Source organism: Calliopsis andreniformis, chromosome 3, assembly GCF_051401765.1.
Source record: "Calliopsis andreniformis isolate RMS-2024a chromosome 3, iyCalAndr_principal, whole genome shotgun sequence".
Taxonomy (NCBI): Eukaryota; Metazoa; Arthropoda; class Insecta; order Hymenoptera; family Andrenidae; genus Calliopsis; species Calliopsis andreniformis.
The window spans coordinates 27,458,454-27,483,856 of NC_135064.1; the positions used below are offsets into that span (position 1 = coordinate 27,458,454).

Genomic DNA, 25,403 nt, shown 5'->3' on the forward strand with positions numbered 1-25,403 from the left:
TACAGTTGAAATAAAGAAATCGGAATATTGGCTTTATATTATTCATATTTAGTGACTGGATCCTTAAGTAGTATAACCATGAAATTGTGTAAACTATAGTAGTACAAAGTAGCGTTATTTCTGTCTCACTCTGTGGTATTTGGGAAATTGACAATAAATATTTTGTTGCCTGGCACAGAAAATTATAAACGTTGACCCCGACGCTCGCGACCTCGCGACTTTACGATAAATAAGTATCTCGGTAATTTGATGCTCAAGCCATTAGAAGAAAAACAAAAGGACCATCCTGGGGTAGAATTTTCTGCCGGATAATTGAAATTGGAGCCTCGCTCTTATCGCGTGTTTTTTCCCTGGTGGTTCTCCTTTTACGTTTCTTTTCCCTGCTAAAAGAATTCTTTCTTCTTTAGCTCATGATTTTTTAATTTTATAGACACAGAGAGAAAAATAATATAATATGTTTTTAATTAAAGTTAAACTAATGAAACCCTGTTACTACGGTTCATGTACCAGTGGCTACTTTTACAGTGTATTTTAATTCAATTATACGGTTGCACACATGATTCAACAGAAGGATATTTAACTAAACTTTTTAGCTTTTGAGAAATTAATAGATTTTATAGTGAGCAAGGCACCGAAAGAAAGAGATAATGATGGTTAAGCTGTCGTTGGTGTTCTGGTTGTCCTAAATTATGGCGTTCCCCATTGGTGAACCGGTTTTTGCGTAAATTCTAATTAACATACCATCAATTATAATTACGACAGACACGCCTGCCACCTGGCAGATTAATGTTTATGACCGGAGAGCTTTATGGACATGAATACATAACACGAAGTGTCCTGACTACCTAAGTGCAAATCTAATCGTACGTCAAAGTATTCGCGCTTTTATTGGCAGTAACATTAGGTAACGCACCTCTCATTGCTGTATTATGATTTGAAGTAGATTATTGTAGTCCTGGAACAATCTGAATAGTTCTCGAATTTAGTTGCAATTTAATTTGTTTCATTTTAGAGGATAACAATAGCTGATAATTTAGAGCCAAACAACTGAGAATGTTTTCTGATCAACCTAACATGTACTCACAGTTGTCCCTACAATCAAATTTTAGATAACCAAAAATGTTTGTTTACTTCGCATCCAGTAACAATTGTTTCCAATACCTCGTGTCTCTCGATTGCAGCTGTGCGGATTCTGTAGTTTTGGTAACAGTTTTCAATCTAACGAATTTGTTTACAAAGGGACCCAAGTCACGTCACAGAATGCAAATTTCTGTGCAGGAACGAGAACACACGGTTACTTTGCGTCAAAGAAAGATTTATGTCAACGGGCCACGTTACGTCATAGCTCCGATGTATCTCACATGCAATAACGCAATTACTGTTATAATCGGGAAATCCTTGTATTTCAATATTCCTGGGGCAAAAATAGAATCGACGCTCACGTGCACGGTCAACGAGCCTGCATTAATAGCAATAGGTTATATATTCGTCGCGTGACAAAGATATTTTTTAACGAAGCTTTCACTGCCAAAGACAGAACTCTATTTCCTTGCGTTTGTATGTCAGAGGAAAACTATTTTTATTACAATTATTGTACACTTGCAAAAATAGAATTCTATTCTTTTTTTAGGCTTTCAGTGTCCCTATTAAATTGATTACATGTTAAATCTCTGATCAAAAGCATGGACTCCTAAAATACAGGATACTGCTAATATGACATTTGCTGCAACAATGATATATCTCAAAAATCATAATTTTTAGATAAATGCAAGAAAAGAGGAAATTTTAGACTTATAAAATATAGAGCAATATGTGTATTTTAGGTCCTTGATAGTTGCAGCGCTGAGGTAACGTAAAAAGCCATTCCCTTTTGAACACGACTTCAACTTAGAGGTCTCAAATAAGACCTCAGGCGTTGGCAAGCTAAAATCTCACAATGGTACACCATGTCTCTCTATCTTCAAAATTCAATTTTAGCTATATAAAATTTTCAAAAATTCCCTTCACAAAATACGAAAGACGAAATGCCACCTACGACGATAAACAATTGTTAATTCGATACTTCTGTATTGAACATCTCCGAAGCTAGGCACGTGAATATTTTCCAGTGGCAAAAAGTGCGAAACATTTTTAACCGAGGCGCTCGTTGGCTGCGTCGCGTCTCGTGTTTCCGTTTTTCACGCTGACAGCCGTCAACGGGAACGCGTTAATTTTTACGCGGCCGGACCGCCCGCGCACGATATTCCCTCTGCAAGAAGTTTTATTGTGCCGTGGCGCGTAATTAACGATTAGTTACGGAACTTGTTTAATTACGAATTTAAATTACCAATATGACAGAAAGTTGGCGGAAGCGAAAATTAGCCAGGCGCGATTCGACGTAGCCGGTTGTTTCGAGACTGAACGGACACCGTCGCTTTCGCCTAACGAATACGACGACGGGCGCATAGTTTTCAACACGCGAGACGAAAAAAGAGGGAACTGGTCACATCTACACGCACACGTACAGGAAAAGTGGCGCAAGTTTTACTGTGGAAATATATTTCACGCGAGTTCGACCATCGTCCCTTCCCATTAGACCCAAGTTTCGCTTTAATTGTTAACCCACTTCCGGATCCGTGTCGTCGCGTGACGACCCCCGAACGCCAGACTTTGCTTCGTGCCTCTGTCGTTCCTGTTCACGACTGTTACTTAACACTTGTTTTAGCGTCCGTCTATCTCTGTCATGACGGATTTTACGAGTTTCAAGCGCGATGAATTAAAAAATTTTATAGTGTTCACTATGGAGGGTCTTCGGTATAAGCCGAAAATATTTTTTTACGCTTCAAGGAGCAATGATTAGGTGAGGTTCATTAAACGAGCAGTGATACCTCAACTGGGATATTTTTTTTTAAGCGAAATCTCATCTGCAAATTTTTGTTTCCTATGATGTCGGTGATAGAAGTTACAGGAAAGTGGACATGGCTTGTCAAGTGAAACAATAGAAGAACAAATTTTTTTGACTTTCATATTTGTACGAAGCACTGGGTATATTTTTATGTCGCTATTTTAAGTTTGTCCAACCCTGCGTTTCGTTTTATATTATAATGTGAAGAAGGGAGGTGAAACACCCTTTGACACGCCATCGCACAATAAAGCAAAAGAGAAATAATTGATCTTGCAACGTTGAAACTTTCGACCAAGTATTTTTGAAAAGTGGTACAGACTAAATCGGTAATGATACCCTCGTGGGTGTCTAAAATTTCTACACAGGATATTCAGTGCGCAGTTCCATGCAGATGCTTAAAGTAGAATGACCACCCTGCGAGTTTCAGACATACAAAAATAGGTTGAAGTGGATGGTTGGTTAACGCATTTTAAATCGCTGCAGTGTTACGTCGACCGTACTGTATAGTCCAGTAAAGTTCCTAGATGGTCATGAATTACACGTTCGTGCAACATATTGCGTTACCTGTTTCGTAAAAATTACTCCTGCAAAAAATGCAGTTAATACATTGCTACGGAATATTCACCAAAGAAATATGAAAATCGCATGAATAAACTATCACGAACACCTAACATTTTAATGCTTTGTTCAATGTGGAAATATAATTTCTTGAATAGTAACACGTATAATTATAGAATCTAGCAAATTTAATTAGCAACTTCTAACTCTTCCCTCTACACCCCTCCACAGCCATAAATGCCAGACGACTATAAAAGAAACTAGGAATTTCATCGTTCCACAAAGTATAACGAAGTGCAGGAAAGCCACAACAGCTCGGGTTCCTTAACAAACACGATAGCAGTAAATTAACCGTTTCGCCGTAAGACTCGTCACCAAGTCGCGCTCGCAACTTTACGATACGCCCTCGGCTATTCCTCGCCGCGCTGATATCGATCGCGGCCGTCTGAAATTACGTTCCGTTGTCGCGGATTTACGCCCCCGAAATTTTACACGGGACCGTCGGTGCGAGCCGCGGCAGCCGGCCAAGAGGCGCGAGCATTCGCTTGAAAAATATTACCGACCGTATCACGCGGTGTCACGCGAGCCGCGCCACGCGGATTTTTATTAACACCGGCCCGCTGTCGTGTTCGCCGCGGCCGTTGGCGTTTCTCTTTTTCACGGGCCGCGTCCGACGCGCGCGCCCTTAAATTAGGATGCAGCCCTCGCGCTTATCGTGCCCATCGAACGCACCGACCGACCCCTGCCCCGAGATTTCGCATAGATGATCGTTCTAGGGGTTCGATTAGGTGTTACAGGGAGGGTTAATGGCTCGTTTTCACGATACTTTACGATTTTTAGATGTTCCTTTTGGTAAGTACCTATTTCGTGATAACGAAATATGTTTATGTACCTCGATTCCACTGGGGATCATTTGAATTTTAGATTATTTGAAAATATGTGCATTCGGTATTCTGAGTAACTGAGTTTGAAAATTTGAAATATTGAATATTTGAAAATTTTAATATTAGATCGATTTATGATTTGAAAATTTTCAACGCCTGAAATCTTCACGAATATTTTCTACATTATTATATCTTTCACGACTGTGGTAATAAGTAGTAAGCAAGAAGTTGGAGTATTCAAACCATTAAACACCAAACGATAAGTTACAAGTCGAAGCGTCTTCTGTAGCTCTGCTAAAGAGCCGTACAATTCAGCATCCAAAGAACCACTTAATTAACTGAAGCCTCAGAGGTAACGAAACCTCGTGTTTTAAGTTTCCCTCGGTTCTTTTTGGTTGGCTGCTCCCTCCCTGGAGAACGACCAACAAAAATGTACATTCCAGTGTCTGCACGCGCGCGAGTTACAATACCATTCGACTCAATTACCTCCGACGAGGCGAGTTCACCTGAATTACACATTACAATATCACGGAATAATAATAATAACAGGGATATTGTAACGCAATTACAGTCGTGCTTCTTCGACCGAGCCAACCGGTGGAACGTTTTCCCCCGAGGACGGGCCAAGGGATGGGTTGAAAGAAGAGAAGGAAAGAAAAATAAGCGGTTCCGTAAAGCGCGTTTTACGTTTCGTGAAAAGCGTCAGACTGATTCCTCGTCTGTGGATCGAGAGAGAGGAGATAGAAGGAAAGGAGACGCAGGGAGGCTCGAGTCGCACAAATTGAAGCCGAGATTAAGACGTCTGGGGAGATTAAGGTTTCCATGTTGATTAATTTAAATAGTTCCGCCGCGACGGTGGAGACAAAGGTATAGCCGCGGCTGTGGACCGTCTAAAGACGAGAGAATACCCGGCTGAAGGGATGCATAGTAAACAACTCACTTTTCAGAGGCAGCCCCGAAGAATTAACGGACGTAATGCGGAGTTAAATGAAGTGTGCACCCGCGAAACTTTTGCCGAGTCGACGAGAGGATTACGCGCGCCGACCACGCCGCCGTTTGTCCAGCTCGATGAAATAATTGCGGCAACGTGGAAATTTCTTGTCGCGACGCCTCCAACAGCCGCCGAGAAAAAAAAGTTTAAGCCCAATTCTAAACTACTCCAACGAGCTTAATTTCGAGACTTCCTTAAGGGGTTTAGAAGTTTAGAGAGCTTTGAGTATTGCACAGATGATTTTACGATCGTGAGTTTAGTATGGAATATTTGTCTATATAGAATAATTTGTGCATGAAATGTAATGTGAAATGTGTCTGACTCAGGATCTATTCTACTCGCTTGGCTGTGTCTCACTTGGAACGTATTCTACGGATTTCACTGCGTCTGGTTTGGCTACTGCAGGATTGCAGTAGAATAAGTCCTAAGTCAGACACATTTCACTGGAATTTCAGGCATTTTCTCAACAATGAATATTTTTGCCCTTAAATATTTGTATAGCATCTATATAGTATTTTCACATTGTGTATCCATATGAGCTACACACCAGCCTTGATGTAGCGTTAATTATGCACGAAATCACTGAACTCTGAAGACTGCCTTCGGAAGCAACTAACAAGCTGTTATGCCTGGCGAAGCTTACATACGATTGCTTCAAGGAAACTAATAAAACCATATCCAGTATCGGGTAGTATGGAGTCGATAAATAGACGAAACTTTTTCCATCGATATCCGTTCTTGTACAATAACGATGTCTATGTTTTGCTTTCGGAAGGCTCCCGTAGTCAGGAGAGTCTCGAGAGAAACGATATTGAGGAGGTAAAGATGGATAAGGTGGAGCGATCAGAAGGAGCCGGGCAAAAGAGAAAAGAAAGAAGCCTTTACTCTCGCTCGAGTGCGAACGGTGTTCTTTTAGCTGAATTGCTTCAGTTAATAAGTGATAAATACCAACGGTAGACGTCTTCTTTTTCCCGTATCGACGACGCCATGAAATAAAGAGCATATCTGATCCGCCATCGACCACGATGGAAAACCTCCAACATGTTTCATCGCGGGAACTATGTATCGCATTGTTTCAATAAATTGGTACATTTATATATGAGTGATTTTCACCGAAACGCGATTCGTCTACGCTTCCAATGCATTTATTCATATCGAACAAATTTAATTACATCTAAATACGGCACAAATTCAATATTTGCTTAACGTATTATTCCACCAGGGGATATTCTGAATTTTCGGTGTTAATTATTGACCCTGCTACCTTTACATAAATTGTGAATCTTGTACTCTGTACATAAGCTTTCCTATAATTCTGTAATTTAGTTACGGAAAAATAAAATACAAATGTTCAACTGAATCACCAACAGTAAGTGACGTTATGAATCAATACCATTCAATTCCATTGTAGAACAGTTTTTTTTTTCAAAGACATAGTAATAGTTCCCTCCTTCGCAGAAAAATATTTCATCCTCGTGTGTTTCAAATTTTAGGTAAATCTCACAATTCTCAAAACGTTGAAAACGAGGGCTCCGGTTTACGAAGCAGCCACATTTAGATCCTCAAGTTAACATAGTCCTACTTTTCCCACAAATAATTTCAAAACTAAAAAAATTCCCGCCATAGACCTAATCTACTCCAGAGATGAGTTCCTCAACTTCCCGACGCTTGCAACTCACTCACGGTCTCTAATTAACCAAGAAAACATATTCCCCGTTACCTCGATGAAAGCGTACCGACCACCTGCTGAACATTCGCAAAACCAACTGGACAAATTGCTCCCATAAATACGGCTTCCATTTCATCGGGGCGAATGTTTGACTTTCGAACGGGTCGCATTAGTATTTCTTACCGAACGAGTCGAGGACAAGTTCAATCGTTTGGAGAAGAAATTTTCACGGGGGCGGCCGCGCATCGGTGGTCATTACCAGTACGCCATGGACGAAGTGGGTCGTTAACAATCTCGGGGCCAGGGGAAGAAGGCAGAAGTTAGGTCGAGCAGATGGAAGAATAGCGGAAAGGATGGAAGGAAGGAAGGAAGGGTCGGGGGACGCTTTGCTCAGGGGAGGACCGAGGGACACGCGTGTTCCTTCGGCTCCGTTGCCTCAGCAACAGAGTACCTTCCGTCTCGCTGACCCGCCGTTTCCGGTGACACGGATGGCCTTTCCTTTCTTCGACGGCCCAGACGAGGCTGGGCCACCGCTTCCAGGGGAAAAAATACGGGGGTTGGAAAGAGGCGGCGAAGGCCTTCGTGTCCATTGTTCGGGGATGACCGAACTACTTTTCGCGGTCGAGCGAAAAAGTTCCACGATTACTCTGGGAGTTATTCGCCACGTAGGAGGCGCTCGCGTCGCTCCTGAGGCGAATGGAGCAAGGCAAGTATTCTTAAGACTGATTTAGGAATATTGCTAGGAGGAGTGGAATTTAATTTTGGGGGGATGCAACGTTTCGTGGCCGTTTCGAAAGTTCTAGGAACTCTATTACTTACTTATTACAGGAGCTACTCTGGAAGAAATAATTTTAGACGGGAGGAGAAGATGAAAAATATGGTCTCTGTAATTGAGATGCTGATACGTCGAAGAGAAGGAGAAAAAGAATATGATTCAATAATGGCGAGTGCGCTGTTTAAATCTACAAAAAATGGAAAACAGTTCTGTGATACCAAAAGCAGCGAAATACCTTCCACTCCTACTTACTCCCTCAGACTCGTATGAATAAATAATCCGTAAGTCACTATACGCGTTCCATGAATCAGAGCGAGCGTATTATTCAAGTTAATGTAGTAAACGTAACGGGGCAGAATAAAGAGCGAGCTAATTCGATATTTCGCGCGCGTCGTTGACGGTCGAACCGTCCGTGGGAGAGGGAGCAGCGAAATACGGTGAACGTTGGGACGACGTTCTAAATATTTTAAAAGTTCAGCTCATTTGAATTGAAACATCTTCGATCGCGTCTCTCCCTTGCCCCTGCTCGCTATTTCCTCCGCGGTTATTGCGCTTCCAACCACGTCCGCGTCCCATTCAACCGATTGATTTAAATTTTCCAAACTTTCCGCGCGCCACTTTCCCCCTGCACCCCCACCGACATCCTGCTCGAGAAACGCTGCCGAGAATTCCCGTTCGTTTCGCAAGAATCGTTATTCGGACACGAAATTCCCGCGTTTCCGCTCGAGCTCGCTTTACGCGGCGATTTTATTGGGGCCAGGGAACTGCTAATGACTCGCTAATTGCCAAAAGTGCTCGGCCGAAGATTTGTAATCATTAGAGAGACAGCAAACGACAGGCTCGCGGTGGATAATGGCACTTCTGTGGCCCAATACCCGCGCACTATCCTGTTGTTAATATCGGTCCTGAATGAATAAAATATCAAACGAGCCGCCACGCGAATGTATCGAGCATCGAATTAAAGTTCTTCCGATGACAAATGGGAACGTGACAATGATTGCTTTGCTTTTGGTGGAATCTAAGGGTAACTTTAAAGCCATTTGCAATCTGGAATTCCTAGAGAACTATTTGGGTTAATAAAGGTTATCCTGAAGGTAGGACATTGCGAATTATAGAATTTCCTCTTGAAATGGGTAATGTGATTGAGAGACAACTGGTTTAACTTTTGCTCGAATATGAAGATAAATGTGATAATTGTAAGCGTAATGTTCATTTGTATTTTTTTTAAATATTCGAATATTTGAATATCTGAATGCCTAAATATTTGAATTACGAACTTTTGAATATTTGAATATTGGAATATTTCAAAAGTTTCAATCTTCATGTTTGAAGAATCAATAATATCTATTGGTTATAGCTCGTTATCATAAATTCCACACATCCTACTGAAGAGAAACCTAAAATTCCTCCCCCGTTGGTCGAAAATCACAAAATCTGTCCGCGGAAATGAAAACGAACGCGAAAGCCGTTTCGGTTAACGTCGATACGACGGACCGACGATCGCTTAACGTCGACGCGACGACGAGCGGTTTCGAGGCAGAGTCAACAGCACGGTCGATTTTTCGCGGCTTAATTCAACCGCGCGAAATCCAGCAACCAGGTAAACCGATAAGTCTTGCGGATTTGTCAGCCGACGCGCGCGAAAAATCCGCTTACGTGATCTGGCTTACGCGGAAATCTGTGTTATTGCCTGCTGGAATATGGATGTGTCGAACGTGAGGGCGCGCGCGCAATTCGCCGGAGATTTTCGCGCGACAAATACGAGACGACAATCGAAATTCGCCAATTCACTCACCTGGTTACAGTTGGCGTAGTGGCGACCCCGGGGGAGCGTGCTGGGTAGCTCCGTGGGCTTCCTGACATCAAGTATTCTGCAACAGAAAGAACAAATCATTTTTTATTAATCCTTTATTAATTTAAAATAATTAATTTAAAGTAGATTTTCGTTAATTCCAGAAAAATGGAAATAAAAATCGATAGCAGATATTTGACTGTAATTAGTAACAATCATATTTAATTTGTGAAAGAGAATGCTATCTTTCTTATAAAATAGGTAAACTAATTAATTTGCTTTCAAGTTTTACAAAATCTGAATCTTCAATTCAACCCTAAAATTCACTTACAAATTAATTATGCCAGCAATTGTAGATAAATCAGTCTGAAACTAATTAACCTTAATTAATTTCAATTAAAAAGTCTACAAAATCGCAGACCTTTTTACAGCCCTGAATTCTTACAAATGGGGAACCGTCTTAAATTTCTACACGTTGAAGCATAAAGGAACTGCACTCGTCACGTCCGATCGAAACGTGACGAGAGCTAGTAACGAGGCGAAGAAAATCGGTTATTTAGGTGCAACCCGACCGCCTGCGCTGTTATAGATTAACAACAGGCAACTTCCGTAAAAGTAACGACATCGTAACTAGCGTCTTGTTAGCGCGACAAGCGGCAGAGACTGGAGGGTGCACTAGCTGATCTTCCGCTAGCAGGAACTTGACCCGTGCCACGAGATAATTGAATTTATTAGGTACAAGTTACCTTATTTTTAGTGTAGTGGCCACCAATTATCGTTTCATGGGCTCTTTAAAGCACGATTTACGCGGCTAATTTGTTGGCAAGACATTTTCGCAATTTCTTCCAGTCGAATTTTTTACCGCGTAATTTTACCTGACTTTTCTTCCCCTTTTTTCATTAATCCCACGGGTTCTTATGTTTCTTCAAAAGAAATTCCTAATATCGGTACTGTTATATTTAGATAGTTTTGGCGACTCCCTAAAAAGCAGTATTTGAATAACGAACTATTCAGCTAATAAAATATCTACATATTCACGTAACAAATTGCAATATTTTTTAAGGTTATTCAGGTTACGTGAGTTATGGAAATAAAAAAGCACTAAAATGAAACAGAGACATAATAATATTGAAACTGTAGAAATAAGAGAGTTGTTTCTGTCCTTCTATCTTTCAAAAATGACGCAGAAATTCATTCAAATATGTCTTCAACAAGCATACCTGTAACGTCGTTAACGTCAAGTGACGCATCTTCACTATCTTCGAGAAAATTCTTAGATATAATTCATTCCTGCTTCTTCAACATCTCTGATAGCTTCAAAACTTGTCAATCTCCTACTACACTCACATTTTTCTACAGAAAACGACTGTTTAATATAAAAAAAACCGTTAAACGATGCGAATCCACCGACAAGGAACGCGAAAGCGCGCGTCGAGTGAACTAGAGAGCAAGATGGCGCCAGGGTCGGCGCGCGTGTTAGCGTAGTGGCGGGCTCGCGGTTAATTTTTAAACCTCCTTTCCGGACCGATGGCAGGCTGACATTGCAATTCAATTCTGCCTTCGTTCGTGCATAGTCCCGAGCCGCCAACTGGAAACGTCATTCATATTCTAGCTGGTAGAACGTTACGAACTACCTTCCCTTTATCTGTATAGTTAATGAGTTCATAACTAATGTAGCTGCTACTGATGTCCTCCCATCGATCGGTCCATGTCGCCTGCCTCCACTTTTTCTTCTGTGGGAAGCCTCGAATCCCTTCGAGTGAAGTCAAGTGTTGGTGAGTCAAAAGTTAAATTGATAGTCAGTAACAAATCTAAGGAAATTTTTTTATGAAATATTTAAGTATTGTGGTATAAAATGGAAGTAACAGAGTTTTTTATATCGTTTTTGAGCGATGTATGCGTCTAATTATACTTTTAAATTAAAATTATTAAAGATATTCAGTACTGTTTTTCAAAAATTTGTATCAAGGAAGTACAGTAGATAAACGTGTTTCTGTAATACAGCATATATAATTGTGAGCTTTGAACAAGCTCATTGACCTCCTACAAAACTCGACACTTTGCCAGAGTTCGCAACGTTGCATATTCTAGTTGCAAGATTGCTGTGTCCAAACTTTGAAGTAGGTCTAAACTCCTAAGGTCTCTACAGAAGACAGTTCCTTGTTAAATTTCGTCCAAACACTAATTAGAATACTGCATAATATTGCCAGCAGTTCAGAATTTTAGACAAAATGAGTCACTCGAAGATACCTTGTTGCCTTCACAGGATATGAACTCCAAGTATTTTTTTCCAAATTCGAAGCTATTCCTCCTACTGATTCTTACTTTCCAACTTAAAGTGTATGCCCATTTGTCAATGGAAACGCGACGCTAGGGCCGAGATTCAATTCATGAACAGCATGTTGCCAATTAGGGAGAGCGGAGCAAGACAGATCAAGCGCGAAGTTGGGTTCCGAAATAGGAAAATATCGGCGAAGCTGAACGGCTCCTGAGTCATTAGACAGAGCAAAAGAAAGAAGGTTAACGTTTTGCTTCTTACGCTTCGACGTAGCGGAGTTTCGTCTTCATCAGTCCACAACGTTGTTTCAGCCGCCTTCCGTCTCTCCTTTATCTGCCAGGCAATTCGTCACTGTCTTCGCGTTCAGGATTTTTACGAAATTCCCGGGGATCCTCTGGCACGCCTCGGTACACAGCAGCATGACGAATCGTCGTCGCGATATTGTTCTTTTCGAATCTCAAGGATTTACGAACTACAGCGAGAGCTAACGGAGTGCGCTGACTTAACAAACGTGATCTTAGCCAACATCCAGTCGCCGCAGGTCGAGCGTCCTCCCGTTGGCTAAAAACTCTACAGTTAATTTCCAAGGAGTTCACCTAATCCAATTTACGGCTCGACGAAACATTTATGCCGCGTAAAATTTGCTTATGCAAATCACGCGCGGTTGTTACGAAGCCAGCATAGCTTCACAGGTTCCGCTGCCCCTTTTTAAGTACACTGGTCGAGATAGCTGCGATCGCGCGGAATTTTGAATCGTGCCAACTTTGACGGAGCGACGACTTCGAATTCTAATTCAGCTTGTTTGCATGATTGTTCGATTTTCTTGAGACTGAGGAAAGTGGAAGAGATTCGACTACAGATTTTATACGCTTAAATTCAAGATCTATGGTTCCAAATTCAAATCTTAAACTTAGACCCTCAGAGCTCGAAAATTGCTTTTCGAAGAATTTACTGAATTCTTGCATTCCCTGAAATCTCATTTCTCCTCCTTGGTTTATTTTTCTTTCTTATTTTCTGCTTTACTGTAACACCAGAGACACTATATTTTAATTGAAACATAAGAAGATTAGTAACGAGCTATGAAAATCATATGTTCAGGGGATATCCGATGTGCACAGGTATATGCGCTATTGCAGAGTAACAACTAGCAACTTCTTTAAAAGTGACGCTGTTACAGCTAACGACGCGAAGTCTAGTTAGCAAAGGAAACTGCGGCGTACTGCATAGTTTTACACGTTACGTTGATTATGCATCGCGTGTCGTATGGAAAATGCACTTCCCAATGAAATAAAGTTCATACAAACATATCTACTTGTTCCTGTCTCCAAGTAAAAGCTATTTTCATGCTTCAGCAATTCTTTTGAATGACTGAACTAGTGCAACCGATTCCTTTCACAGTGCTCCACGAAGCGTATCGATTTGTCAATTCAGACTCTGATAAGCGTAGAAGCTTTTTGCTGCAGCTTTGCGATTCCTCCCACGCGGAAGAAGCGACGTAAGAATGACTACAACTTGTAGGCACGATCAGATACGATTTATGTTCGCGCGATACCTGCTCGCGTCTTTTTGAGCAGCTCTGAGCAGCTTTACTAGCTTCTCGTGTTGCCATAACCCAAGATCATTGCGTTGATAACATGAAACTCTTAACGTTAATGCGAGATAATTGGAGAAGACTTAGAATTCGAAATAACAGGACTCGAAATACATGGCAGCACTATATCATTTAAATAAGAGCAATCTGTAATTTAACTCGTAAAATTAATACATTTCACAGGCTAACCATTTTTCCACATTTCACGTAATTTTGCAAAAATACTCACATTTCAATAATACCTACACATAAACTTCTCATTGTAGGTACATATTAGTGGTGCGTAAAAATTGATACACGTCAGGAATTATAGCAAAAAAGAATTACAATGCTGGTGAATCACCTGTGAAGATCACTTTGAAAAATTTGCTAGTAATTAGTATTACAAAAACTAAAGAAAGTTTTTTTAAAATGCCTTTAAACCCAAACTTCTCCCTCATACATTCACAGTATCTCATCCAACATCATACTCTGTGTCTAAAAAACACACCAGTATCCCTTTCAGTGGATCACTAAGCATTGTAAAGCCCACCATAAAGTTGCAGCGCTGTCAGAAGCCAATACACGATCACAGGACGCCTGTTACCGTCACGATTCGCAGGAGCGAGCGATGGAGTAGTCGAAACGCGGAAGTAAGAGACAACAACTCAAGGCTTGCGATCGTTCGCAGCGATCCGCAGCCGCGATCGGAATTACAGCGTCATTGGCACGCGGGGGCTGCGAGATCAAAGGCTTCGATCGCGGTACGCGTTGTTGCGCTCAAAAGACACCGTGACAGATCGAGCCGTACTGCGAACGGTCTGGCTTCCCTTTGTAACGCGTCGGGCATAAATTGTCGCGGCGTCAGACGCGCGACTAGGGCCGGTTTAACGTGCAAACAATCGGTTTGCTGCCGCAGACGGGCGAAAACGAAGGAAAACGAGCGACCAGATGAACCGGACGTGTGGCTGGCCATCGCACAGAGAAACCACCTCGAAAACGTGTTGTTCAGCATTAGCTTGGCCAGGGAGTGAAGAATGCTATTGTGCCACGAGTATACAGGCAGGAATAAATGTACCTTGATAGGTGTAGATTTGTTAGAGGTGTCTGTTGGGGAGATTATCTTGAAGGTAGGACGACGCAAGTTATAGAATTTATTTCTCGAAGCGAGAATCATGTGGTTGAGAAGCTGAATTGGGTTGATATTTGTTTGAATGGGATGATAAATGATTTCGTTAGGTTTAGAATTGTTGTAGGAGGAGGAACTATGTGCATCTAATGAGGAGAAATTCCTGAGTCTAACTCTTTTTTTAAATAAACTTAATTTGGTGTGAAAATTTGGAAATTTGTATATTCGAAAATTTGAAAATTTAAAAATTTGAAAATTTAAAAATTTGAAAATTTGAAAATTTGAATATTTGAATATTTTGAAAAAAATTGTGATTATATCTCTAAAAACAGTCTGCACAGAAGCTGAACAATTATTCTCACTGAGAGCCACTTCGATAACTGGAGAATGTGGTGGGAAGCCGATCGAGGGGTCTTTCGATATCTCATATTTTCCAGTGGCCAACCTTCAGAGTGGCGATTTTCGTCATCGCTGACCGTGATGTTCACTCATTGAACGTATTCATACGCTTGCAGCAGAGGGGTGAAAACGTTCCACGTCGCTGTTTTTCCTGGAATGCTATTGCCGACTGAAAAACGTCCTCAGGGAGGGGGTGAAGGAAGCGCGTTCGAGCGTTCTGAAATGCGTTGGCATTTTGGTGGGGACGGATCGTTTTAGCACGTTATTCGTCTTCAAAGGAGGTTTGCGCGAAGCGAATTCAGATCGCAGCGTCCGTATAAATTTTAATACGATCGTTCGACATTATTGGTATTTATGCCTTCACCATCTTTCATCCGGCTCGATAGCTGTATCGCGATGAGAGCTCAAGGTACATTTTGTTTGAAGTTAAACGTCGAGGATTTACTAAAGGTGTCGATATTTCTTCACTGAACACGCTTATACCGTATACTTACATAACCAAAGATTATTGCAGATTATAGGTTTCTGAAAACATTAATTAAATGCTTGCGTCTATATGCAAGATACCTGAAACTCTGAAACTCCTGCATACATTGTAAAAGCAATTAAATCACTTTGCAGGGGTTTCTGAATAAAGAACAATTAATATTATCTGATATTCCTACCAATACTCCAAATTTAAGCAACAAACTCTCAAAAGCCTTCGCTCCAGGAAAACAACATTTTTCTCTTATGACAATCGGTCAACGATGATCTCCAAGTCCCAGAAAACGCTGCATTCATGCAAGAAAAAGTTCTAGATATACTTCGAATACGGTTCTCGAATCGATCAAACTGTCTCGTACCAAATAGGGGATGCAGCATCGGCAACGGTCGACACTTTCCACGAAAGCAAATGTATCGGTGGATCGAGGAAGGATCAATCATCCGGTGTGACCGTGTTTAAGCTCGATGATGAAATTGCTGCCGAGCTGTTCTTCTCTTTTTGGTGGATATCGTTCGGCTGCGTTCTAGCTGATTTCAGGGAAACCCCGTGCCATCTATTCGAGACAAGAGAAACGTTCAGTGGCAAAGTGGGCGGAACGCGATCGAGATCGGTCCACGATTGGAGTCTACCTGGGCTTGAAAAAGTGTCATTATCCGTTAATGGCGCGGCAACAACTGGGTCAATGCACCCGGCTGGTTAATGATACGGCTGTTACGTTTCGCCGATCGTTGCGGCCTCTATCTCGCTGTTTGGATCTGCCGGATGTCCCCTGAGTGACGTACCGATGCATTCGTAAACCTACCGAAATGGATCTGCCTTTGAATATCGCCAAAAGATAACGGTGCCTTCTTCAAGTGCCTATCAGAATAGTTTCTGCAATATTCGCCGTCCAAGTGCATTCAAGACAATGTAAAAACAACTGCGACTTGAAGTTTGAGTCGAGGTTACTCAAGTAGTTAAAATAATTTTAACAGAAGATGATTTTTGACGACATTTACATTAGACATTTGCTCACCCAAAACTAAGAACAGCTTGGGAATATTTGAAATGGAAATTGTATAATTTAAATACAGTTAACAAGGCTTAACAGAGAATTGGAAAATGAATAAAAGTAGAAGTCAAGCTACAGCAAATATTAAGGTTCGTTATATTACAAATAAAGTTTCGTTCATTCGTGAAACTCAATTTCTATCCCATTAATTATTTCTGAGATTTCTACTTGTTCATCAAAGGGCCGCCCAAGTACAATTGAAGCACCCCGCATAATTGGGACGCAGGTTAAGAGGCACAGAAGGAAAGGAAGCGGAAGTGGGGCAATGAGTCGAGGTAAACGACAGGATCGCATTAACTGGCATCCCGAGGACAAGGAGCCAGAAACGACTTTAAAGCGATGATAACGGCCATTATAAAGTAGCATTAGAAGAATGGCCGACGAGGGACGACGATTCGGAGACATAAAGCGTGAACGACCGGTTCCATTCATCGCAATTGTCGTATTTGCGCGTAAACGCCGGTTAAAACCGCGGCGAGGAAACCGAACGATCGTGCCAGGCATAAATCGCTTAGCCACGACCTTGACGGATGACTGCGGCACCCGAGCGGACGAAACAGCGCAGTAGGGCGGCGAGGATGGAAGGCCATGGGGGGTGGTTACAGCAGCCCCCTTGAATGGGGAAGATTTTTCGAAAGTGGCAAATATAACGACGGGCCTGCACCACCATCGTGGATACCAGAGGCGTGAGCGTGGGTGCACACACACTCACACACATACACACGTTTCCTGGGTACGTGATATCCGCTGTGGGTCTGTGTGGGTGTATAGGACCGAAGAGATCTCCCCGAGGAGAAAAAGGTAACCGTCGCGCTCCGGAGATTCTCTGGCGGACAGCCAAACACCCAACAACCAAGAAACCCTCAGACTCAACTGTATCCACTCCATCCACGGACCTAGCCATCTACCAAGCTCTTCTCTTTTTCCATTCCCTCTCCCCTCGCTGTACCATGCCGTCCTTGCTCCTCCACCTGCTCGCTCTCCCGGTTCTTTGCTCGCATCCCTCGCCACCGAAATTCCATTTTCTAACGTCCTGCCTCCCCTGCCGCAGCCTTCTTACTCGCCCTTTCGACTGTCACTCCAACTACTCGCTATCGCTCTTACGCTATCGTCCCAGTTATCACTCTAGCATCCGTCCGTCCCGCCTTGCACTATCCTCCTACACTCGCTCTGTTTCGCGCAAGCGACTGCATTTCCTACGTCGATGGGACTCGTTCGTTCTTGTTAAGAGAACTGCGATACGATTAAATGGAGTACGCTGGCTAAATGTTGCTTGGGATTTCAGAAAAAGGAAGTGGATTCATAGACATGGAAGGGATACTTTGGATCTTTAGAGAACGTTGGCAGCTCGCTGGCTAGATGGAGTCTTGGTCTGCATAGTGTTTACTTGTTGTGGAGTCATTGCTATTTTGTTTGGCAGTGTGGAAATCCAGCGCTTGGAAATTTGTCCTGCTCTATGTCAAAGTAGTGTATCAAAAGTGAAGTAATGTCGTATCAAAGTAAAGTGTGTCAAAATAGAACGAAAATCAAAACTGATGAAACTACGTTTGAGGCTTCATTTCGATGTTATTAATTGTTAAGAAAATGTCTAAAATTCATGACAAATTTGCTTGACTTAAGACTTATACAACTGCAGGACTGCAGTAGGTAGGTCAGACACAGGAACTCAGTGGAATAAGTTTCAAATCCGACACTGCGAAGTCAGTAGAATTCGTCCTAAGTCAAGCACAGCCGAGATCAGTAGAATAACTCTCAAGTCAGATTCAGTAAAGCTAGTAGAATAACTCCTAAGTCAGACATAGCAAAGCCAGTAGAATACGTCTCGAGTTGGACATATTTCACGCATAACTCCTAGCTATTTCCTAAATACTCAATAACTTGGTAACGAAGACTTAAACGCAATTTTGTCTTTCTTGATTTTCATTTTATTTTGAGGTATAAAATCAGTCTCTAAAATTTGTGAAACCTGTCATCCAACACCCTGTATAAGTTTATTACTGAGAACGTGTCACCGTTGCATAGAATATAGTCTATATCCTTTTTTTGCCACCGTGTGAAAGGACCTCTTCAAATAACAGAAAAGTTAGAGCTCCGGTTATGTCGAAACGGGAATTGAAAGCTGAAATACGCGTATCACTTTGGTAAATAATCCCCGAAGTCACGTAGTGCGTCTAAACGTCGCAAAATTGCGCGGTACATTCCGGCAAACAGTAAAAGAAGCATCAACCGAATGGTTAAACACATAAAACGGCGCCATTTTGTTCTCGAAGCTGTAGAAGGCTCGCGGCTCGATATCGGCGTCCATCGAACGGCTTTTACGCAGCCGAGGCGTCGGTGGTACGCGCGAATAAAACGGCTAGCGATATTGGTTGGGCAACGGCCTCGTAACCTCCCCCGTTCTTCTTCGTTTCGTCTGGCCGCTCGTAAACCCCCGGAACATATGCGTGTCCTCGCCGCTGAATGCGTTCGCGGGGCCAAAGAGCGTCGCTTAAGACTCCGTAAACACGGGGTTGATTAACGATAATGGCGATCTAGGGCGATTCCCGATAGTCTGCCACTCGATTGTGGGATTTCAAGGGGGAGAAGGGCTGGTGGCTATCGGGAGTGGCAGCACTGCTGGCGGGAAACAGTTACCAGTAGAACAAGCAACCCGTGGGACGGTGGACAGCCAAGGTAATCCAAGGGGGTGCGTGCCCAGGCATTCTGATCAGCACTTTACCCCTTATAGGTCCGCGCGTGATGTGTTATGATCGTTAACGCCCAAGCGACTCGTGAAGAGCCGCGGATATTGGCTGACGACCATACCACGCTAGTCGTGGTTAATCGGCGATCGTTAGATCCACCAATCGGTTCTTGTTTTCGCCGTTCTACCACTGCCGAGGACTAATAGCCCTCGCGCTCTCCCGCGATGGGGTTGCACGAGGATTCGTCGAGCGGAGCGATGGGATTCTCGCGGTTAGTGATGCACGCGGGATTATTACGGCATCGCTAGGCGCCTGTTCGCTTTGTCGGCAATTAGTGATTAGAGCATCGAAATTTTGGTTTATGTCTGTATGCCTTCGGCATTCGGCTCGCGCTGCTCTTGTTTCGGGGTAGGAGGGAACGTACTGGATACCTCAATCATCCGCGCTTTGCTAATTGAATAATTATTGGAAGGTACTGGGATTAAATTTATCTCTAGACCTATTCAGGTATATTTGTTTCAGGATTTGAAATAGTTGCCACTAATAATACGAATGCTATAGGAGACGTCACACTACATATATAGATCATAGATCAACGGAACTCAACTTCTCAGTCTAGATCAAAGTGCACAGTAGACTTGCTTTAATGCAACAAACCAATCAATAATTTAAATTTGAGTTCTCTTCCAGCATTTCGATCGATCTAATTTCCTCCCCTCAAGGAAACGTCAACAATTTAATCAAGAACGTCTTTCGGGGAACGAGAACGATATCGCGAGGCGGATCGTTCCCAAGTCTGACGAACGAAGGAACGACAGCCTCTTCCGCGTCGTTCTCTCCGCGATAACGGGGGAAAATTGGCTGGCCCTGTAAGCGAGGGTTTCGAAATAACTGCGGCTGATTATCATTCGCTTATCGTTTTCATAATTAACATATTACGAAGAAGTTTCGGGTGGCGGGGAGGGGGGCAAATGAGATAAATGAGAACGGCGGCTCGCAGGGCGGAACAGAGCGTACAGAAGTAATCTGGACGGGGGCCAGAAGCTAATTCCCGCAGTTTGAGTTGATGAAGAGAACGAGACCATTCCGCTAGCGAGCTAGTTAAAGTTCAGCCACTTCTATTTCCGGTTTGTTCCTAATAGCGGCTACTAGACGCGGCTGTACACGCGAGGAATACAGCCGCTGCATCTCCAGGCATATTTTGATACGAGCTGGATAAGAAGTTCGTGGGAAACGAGATCGATGAAGACGGAGGGAGGTGTGGGTTACGTTACCATCTGAAATAATGTTCCTTGGAAAGGGTTTTCTCTTCCAGTTTCAATTTGTTCCACGGCGTTGTATCCTACATTAGAAATAAATTATTAGACTGTTTCTATTTTAATAATTTGACAACTAAATTAGCAGAGAAGTTAAAATGATCAACATTTTTACATTCAATATCCATGTAATGAAATGAGTCAAAAAATACTGAAATTAAAAGTCGCTGTGCCTTTTTTAGTGATACAATTAATGATATTCACAATACTAGAATTGTGTCACCAACAGATATTATACCAGGTTAAAGAATTAAACTTCGACACAGGGTCCTCCCACAGGGTGAGTCATGAATTTCCAGAAAGAGTGATAAGTGAAATCGCGAAACTTGCTAATAATTTCCGCGTATCTAAATCACTGATCTCAAATGCATCGTTTCATTCTGCGAGCGCGTGCTCAAGCTAGGAGTAGAAAAGGAGACAGCAAGCATTTCGTGAAACTAACCAGCGTGGGCGGGTTGGTAAGTGAGGCTGAATCGAGATGCGGATACACGGTTGATCTTCTAGTGAATGGGCTTTACGGAAGCCTCGACTCGTCTGTGAACGCGTGGAGATTACTAGTCGCCAGTTCCTCTTGCCTCGCGAGATTAGAAGCGGAAAGGAACCGACACAATGCTTCTCTGTGGATTAGTAGTGCATTCGGGGGACTGATTGGGCCAGTGAAACCCAGTTTAGCGGTTGGCGTAAATTCTAGATATCAAAATTAGCTGGTAAACTATGTAATATATATATATGTGTTTATATTACGGGACGCTGAGCAGATGTATACTTCTGTGATAAGAAACCACATTTCCCTCGAATTATTTAGGTGCAGGTGTCATGAAAGGTTGACAGTCTTTACATCTGCTTTCACTTATTTTTCATTCAAAGCTAGATAATGGTATCTTGCATCAGATTAGATTAGAGGTATCCCCACGTTATCTTAACCTTCTTTTGTCCAATTTGAGTTTAACGAGCTGAATGCTGTGCCATTTTTTCATGTTTCTTTACTTCCTTTCATTCCAACCCTTTGTACTTTCACAAGTACTTGTACCAGTGTCCTACGCTACTCACTTCACATTCTTTTAAGTATCCCCTTCATGATGGGGCTTACCTCGTGGCATGTCTCGAGGTAAGTGATGACTTTAACACCACTTGGAATTATTTCGGATCTCTATGCCACTTCGAAGATCAAATAAGATATAAAATATGTGATTCGTAGTGAATTAGTCTTTCCACTAATCATGGAACACGCTTCGAGGCAAGTCACATCATGTAGAGCATACTCTACTCTTCTATAAACCATGCAGTAATGCCATTTCTAACAACAGCAACGTACCTATCCCCATAAAAGACGCATTAGACAAAATATAAGCTCAGCTGAAAAAACCCTTCACCTCCACGTTCATTTCACAAATCCAGTCCACCATTTCAAGGCTCTCCACAACTTAAGTGATTGATCTCTTCCAAGATCTGTCACCAAAGACTTCATCCTCCAGGCCAACAGTCTCACACCAAAGAGGGAACACTCGTTCCACCATAGCAGTGTTTGGACAGCGAGGTTGATTGATGCTCCCCAGTACAAATCGAACACGAATAACCATCAGGAGCGCATCCTTTCGTAGGAAGCGCATCGCGGTCGCGTCGAGCAGCTGCTAATTATAAATCGATAGTTTCCGAATGATCGACAGCTGGCGGCGAAAGTAGGCAGCCGTAACAGGCCGCTATAATGCGTAAAACTGTGTTTAACTCGATTCCCCGTAAAATGGGGTCGACGCTAATAAGATTCATGCGGAACAAAAGCGGCTACGTAAAACAAGTTACGTGACGCGAATGCGCAATTCGCCAGCAGCCAGCGACACCGAGAGGCGCGCAGCTACAATTTATCCGCGGCTAGCTGGAATTCGAGTCTCCGTCCATAATGCACGGCTGTTGCCTGGAACCGAATTTAACGCAGTATCAATTTTTTTCAACAGCAATTTCGTTGTAATTCCATCGATTTCGTATCCCCGCGATTCGTGCGGGCACAAAAGCTGGGATTGGGTAACGCTCCAAATTATTCGGATGTCAGCGAATGTATTATATTAAAATGATATCGTTCGCGTTAATCGGCCTGTTAAGCCGGATAATCGTTTATTCCCGACTCTAATTTACCCATAGTCGCGACTGCATTAACTGGTCGCATCATTTGACTCGTTATATTAATGATATTTTATTCGATCGCGGATCGTTCGTTTCCATTTCATTTAGAATTAGGCGGCCATTCATGTCGAGTAGGATTTGGTGCAATTTCCAGGGTATTTCGAGGGATGTTTGTTAAATGTGAAGTTACACGGGGACTTTGCGAAGTTCATAATGTTAGCGTTTTGTGATGCACCGGTTGCACCGGTGCACATACAATGGGTAATGTGGATAAATGAAATTCAGGTACGAAGCTTAGACTTTATAGGAGAATATTGTGTGCTTGGATTTAATGGTGACTGGTTAATTGAAAGGTATGTTCGAAGATCAAGTGTTTGGAATCGAGAGAACATTTGATGTAGGCCTAGCGTTGAATTGTGATGTTCATCATAACTCCAACATTTTATCACTAGAAAAATTTTCAGACTTTCCTACACAGTATCGTTTGCACGCACTTGCCAAAAGCAGTGACTTCAGTAACAGCTATCTATCTGACTTGATTGTCTCTACTGTAGAGGTACATCTGAGACACGAGTCGTCTAACAGTAAGTGCTCTTATTAGAAAAGCAATCCTCTCCTCTTTCTTCCTATCTCTCTTGCTTTCCTACCTTCCTTTATCTAACTGCAGCCATCACGACGACGTAAATCATCAGCAGAGTGAATGGTCAAACGTGTATGGTTTAACTGGCCTAAATCGAACACCTGCAGCGATGGCTTCTGTGCTCGTCAGCAGGGGTCCTTTCATCAACGCTGGATGAAGAAAAGAACAGACGACCAGGTTATCCCGCGAAGACAAAAATATCGCGCTTCTCTCGGCTCGGTGATATTGTTTCCATGCGGAAAGTAGTTTATATTTATCCGATGGGGGGATGACTTTTATAGGGGTAACGGAATCCCATCAAGCACATAATATAGCTGCCTATCGACTCAGTTGAAAACCGGCGCGCGAACAATACGCCCCGGCCCGGCCGATATAATCGTTAAATATTTCGTTTCGCCACTGTATAAATCGTATCAGTCAAGAGTTTAGTTTTTTTTTTGCCCACTCTTCTTTTTTTAATCTGAACTGTTAATCCCGCGGATCGATTCGCGCCGGCGGCAGGGTAATTTCAATACGGGCTTGGGCGAACAATTTTCATTCATCAACGCGAATTCCATCAGCGCCAGGGTATGGTTGAAACGGAGGGGCATAGAAACGGGGAGGGAATAAAAAAAAGGGAGGACGGAGACCGCCACTTTCTAGCGATCCTCTGGCGCGGTTATGATCGCGCCACGCCGCGTCTGCTCTAAATCGAGGCGAGAAAAGGGGCTGGCAGAGGGAAAGTTGCCACGTTTCTATTTACGACTTTGTCCAGTGGAATAAAGGGCCCCTGCAATTGTCGTCTCCCCTAGGCGACCCACATACGCCTCCATGGAGTTCCTCGGGAAACGTTAATTGAAGAGAGAGAGTCTTCGCCGTAACGTTCGTCACGAGTTATGATGCCTATAGTTCTAGCGATAATGTGCAAAGTAGAGGATGGTGGAAAATTACAGACGTGTTCCTAGGAGCACATCTTTTTAGGTACGATATTAGAAATATGCAAATTTTCAACATTATTTGGTGGTCGAACAGTTGCGTACCGCGGGTGGAATTTTAATTCTGTCGTTAGTACGGTAAAATTTAAATTACGTATTTCTCAACAGGTGCTGTTTAATTAACCTATGTACATCTATTCATCCTCTGCATAGTCGAAAAAGCTGTACATATAGGATGTTATATTGTAATTTCATGAATTTTAGAAATATTGCCAGCAGAATATCATATCTCACTTACTGCAAGATACTCAGCATATTAATATAAACTGATGAATATTGACCACACTGTTTTCTACTAAATACCACCGTAACACAGCTCATCGGTAAACATTAATGTATTTCTCGAAGTTTAACAATATCATGGTAAATATCAACAACGATCGTTATCATTAATAAGCCGTCGACGTCTGGCTCGTCGTCACCCGAGTCTCGCGCACTTCACCATAGGACATTTTACACTTTGTACAAGGCTTTATTTACAAGGATATGCAATAGATCGTCCGGTTGTTTCGCCCTCATGTATCATGGTTGCGTCCAGGAAAAGAACTGACACCTGTCAAGCTGTCGATGCAGATGCTTTTCGATCTTCGATCGTCTTCTGTGGCTGCATACCGGGTGCTCGCAACAATACGATCGAATTTGACTAGCCTCATTATTTACCATTCGCAATTCACAGTATGTACATAATTGTATTTGCGTACATTTCCATCTCATGGGTAATCAGGGAGCACCTTGTGTTTTAATGCAGGTGGATCTTATAAAAACTTCCAAGCGGAAGAGAAAGGGAACTATGGAGAGACATGAACCTGGATTCTCGCAGGATTCATGTAAATTTTAGAGTAAGAGCGGAGAGACGAGAGGGAGATGGTCGTTGTCTCGCAGGATCAATAGAAACTTTGCTGGATTCATCGTGCTCCACTTGCAGCACTATCTGAGGGGGACGTTAGTTTGTTCCATGTTTGTCATATACCTATGCAGGTAGGTATTCCTTTTCAAACGTGGAAGTTAACGAAACAACGCTGAATGCCACGTTTCAGGTTTCACTGCAGCGTTCCGTTTCACGGTAACATCGATCTGTTGTTTTGTTTTAATCTGCGTCTTTGTCTTATTCACTTGGAGTAATATATCTGAAGCTTTTTCCTTGGCTCACGGCCTTTTTAAATATTTTATATAGAATTTTATTTTACCTAATTCCATTAAGTAA

The 25,403-nt window shown here is 42.5% G+C and overlaps 1 protein-coding gene across 2 annotated transcripts in view; it reads right to left on the minus strand.

The window, feature by feature from the left end:
* Ten-a (Teneurin-a transmembrane protein) overlaps positions 1-25,403 on the minus strand; it is a 546,410-nt gene that overhangs the window by 185,100 nt on the left and 335,907 nt on the right. For both annotated transcript variants that reach the window (XM_076375328.1, XM_076375326.1), the window contains exon 8: positions 9,557-9,632. In XM_076375328.1, coding sequence (XP_076231443.1) covers positions 9,557-9,632 — 76 coding nt within the window. The remainder of the gene's footprint in view (positions 1-9,556; positions 9,633-25,403) is intronic.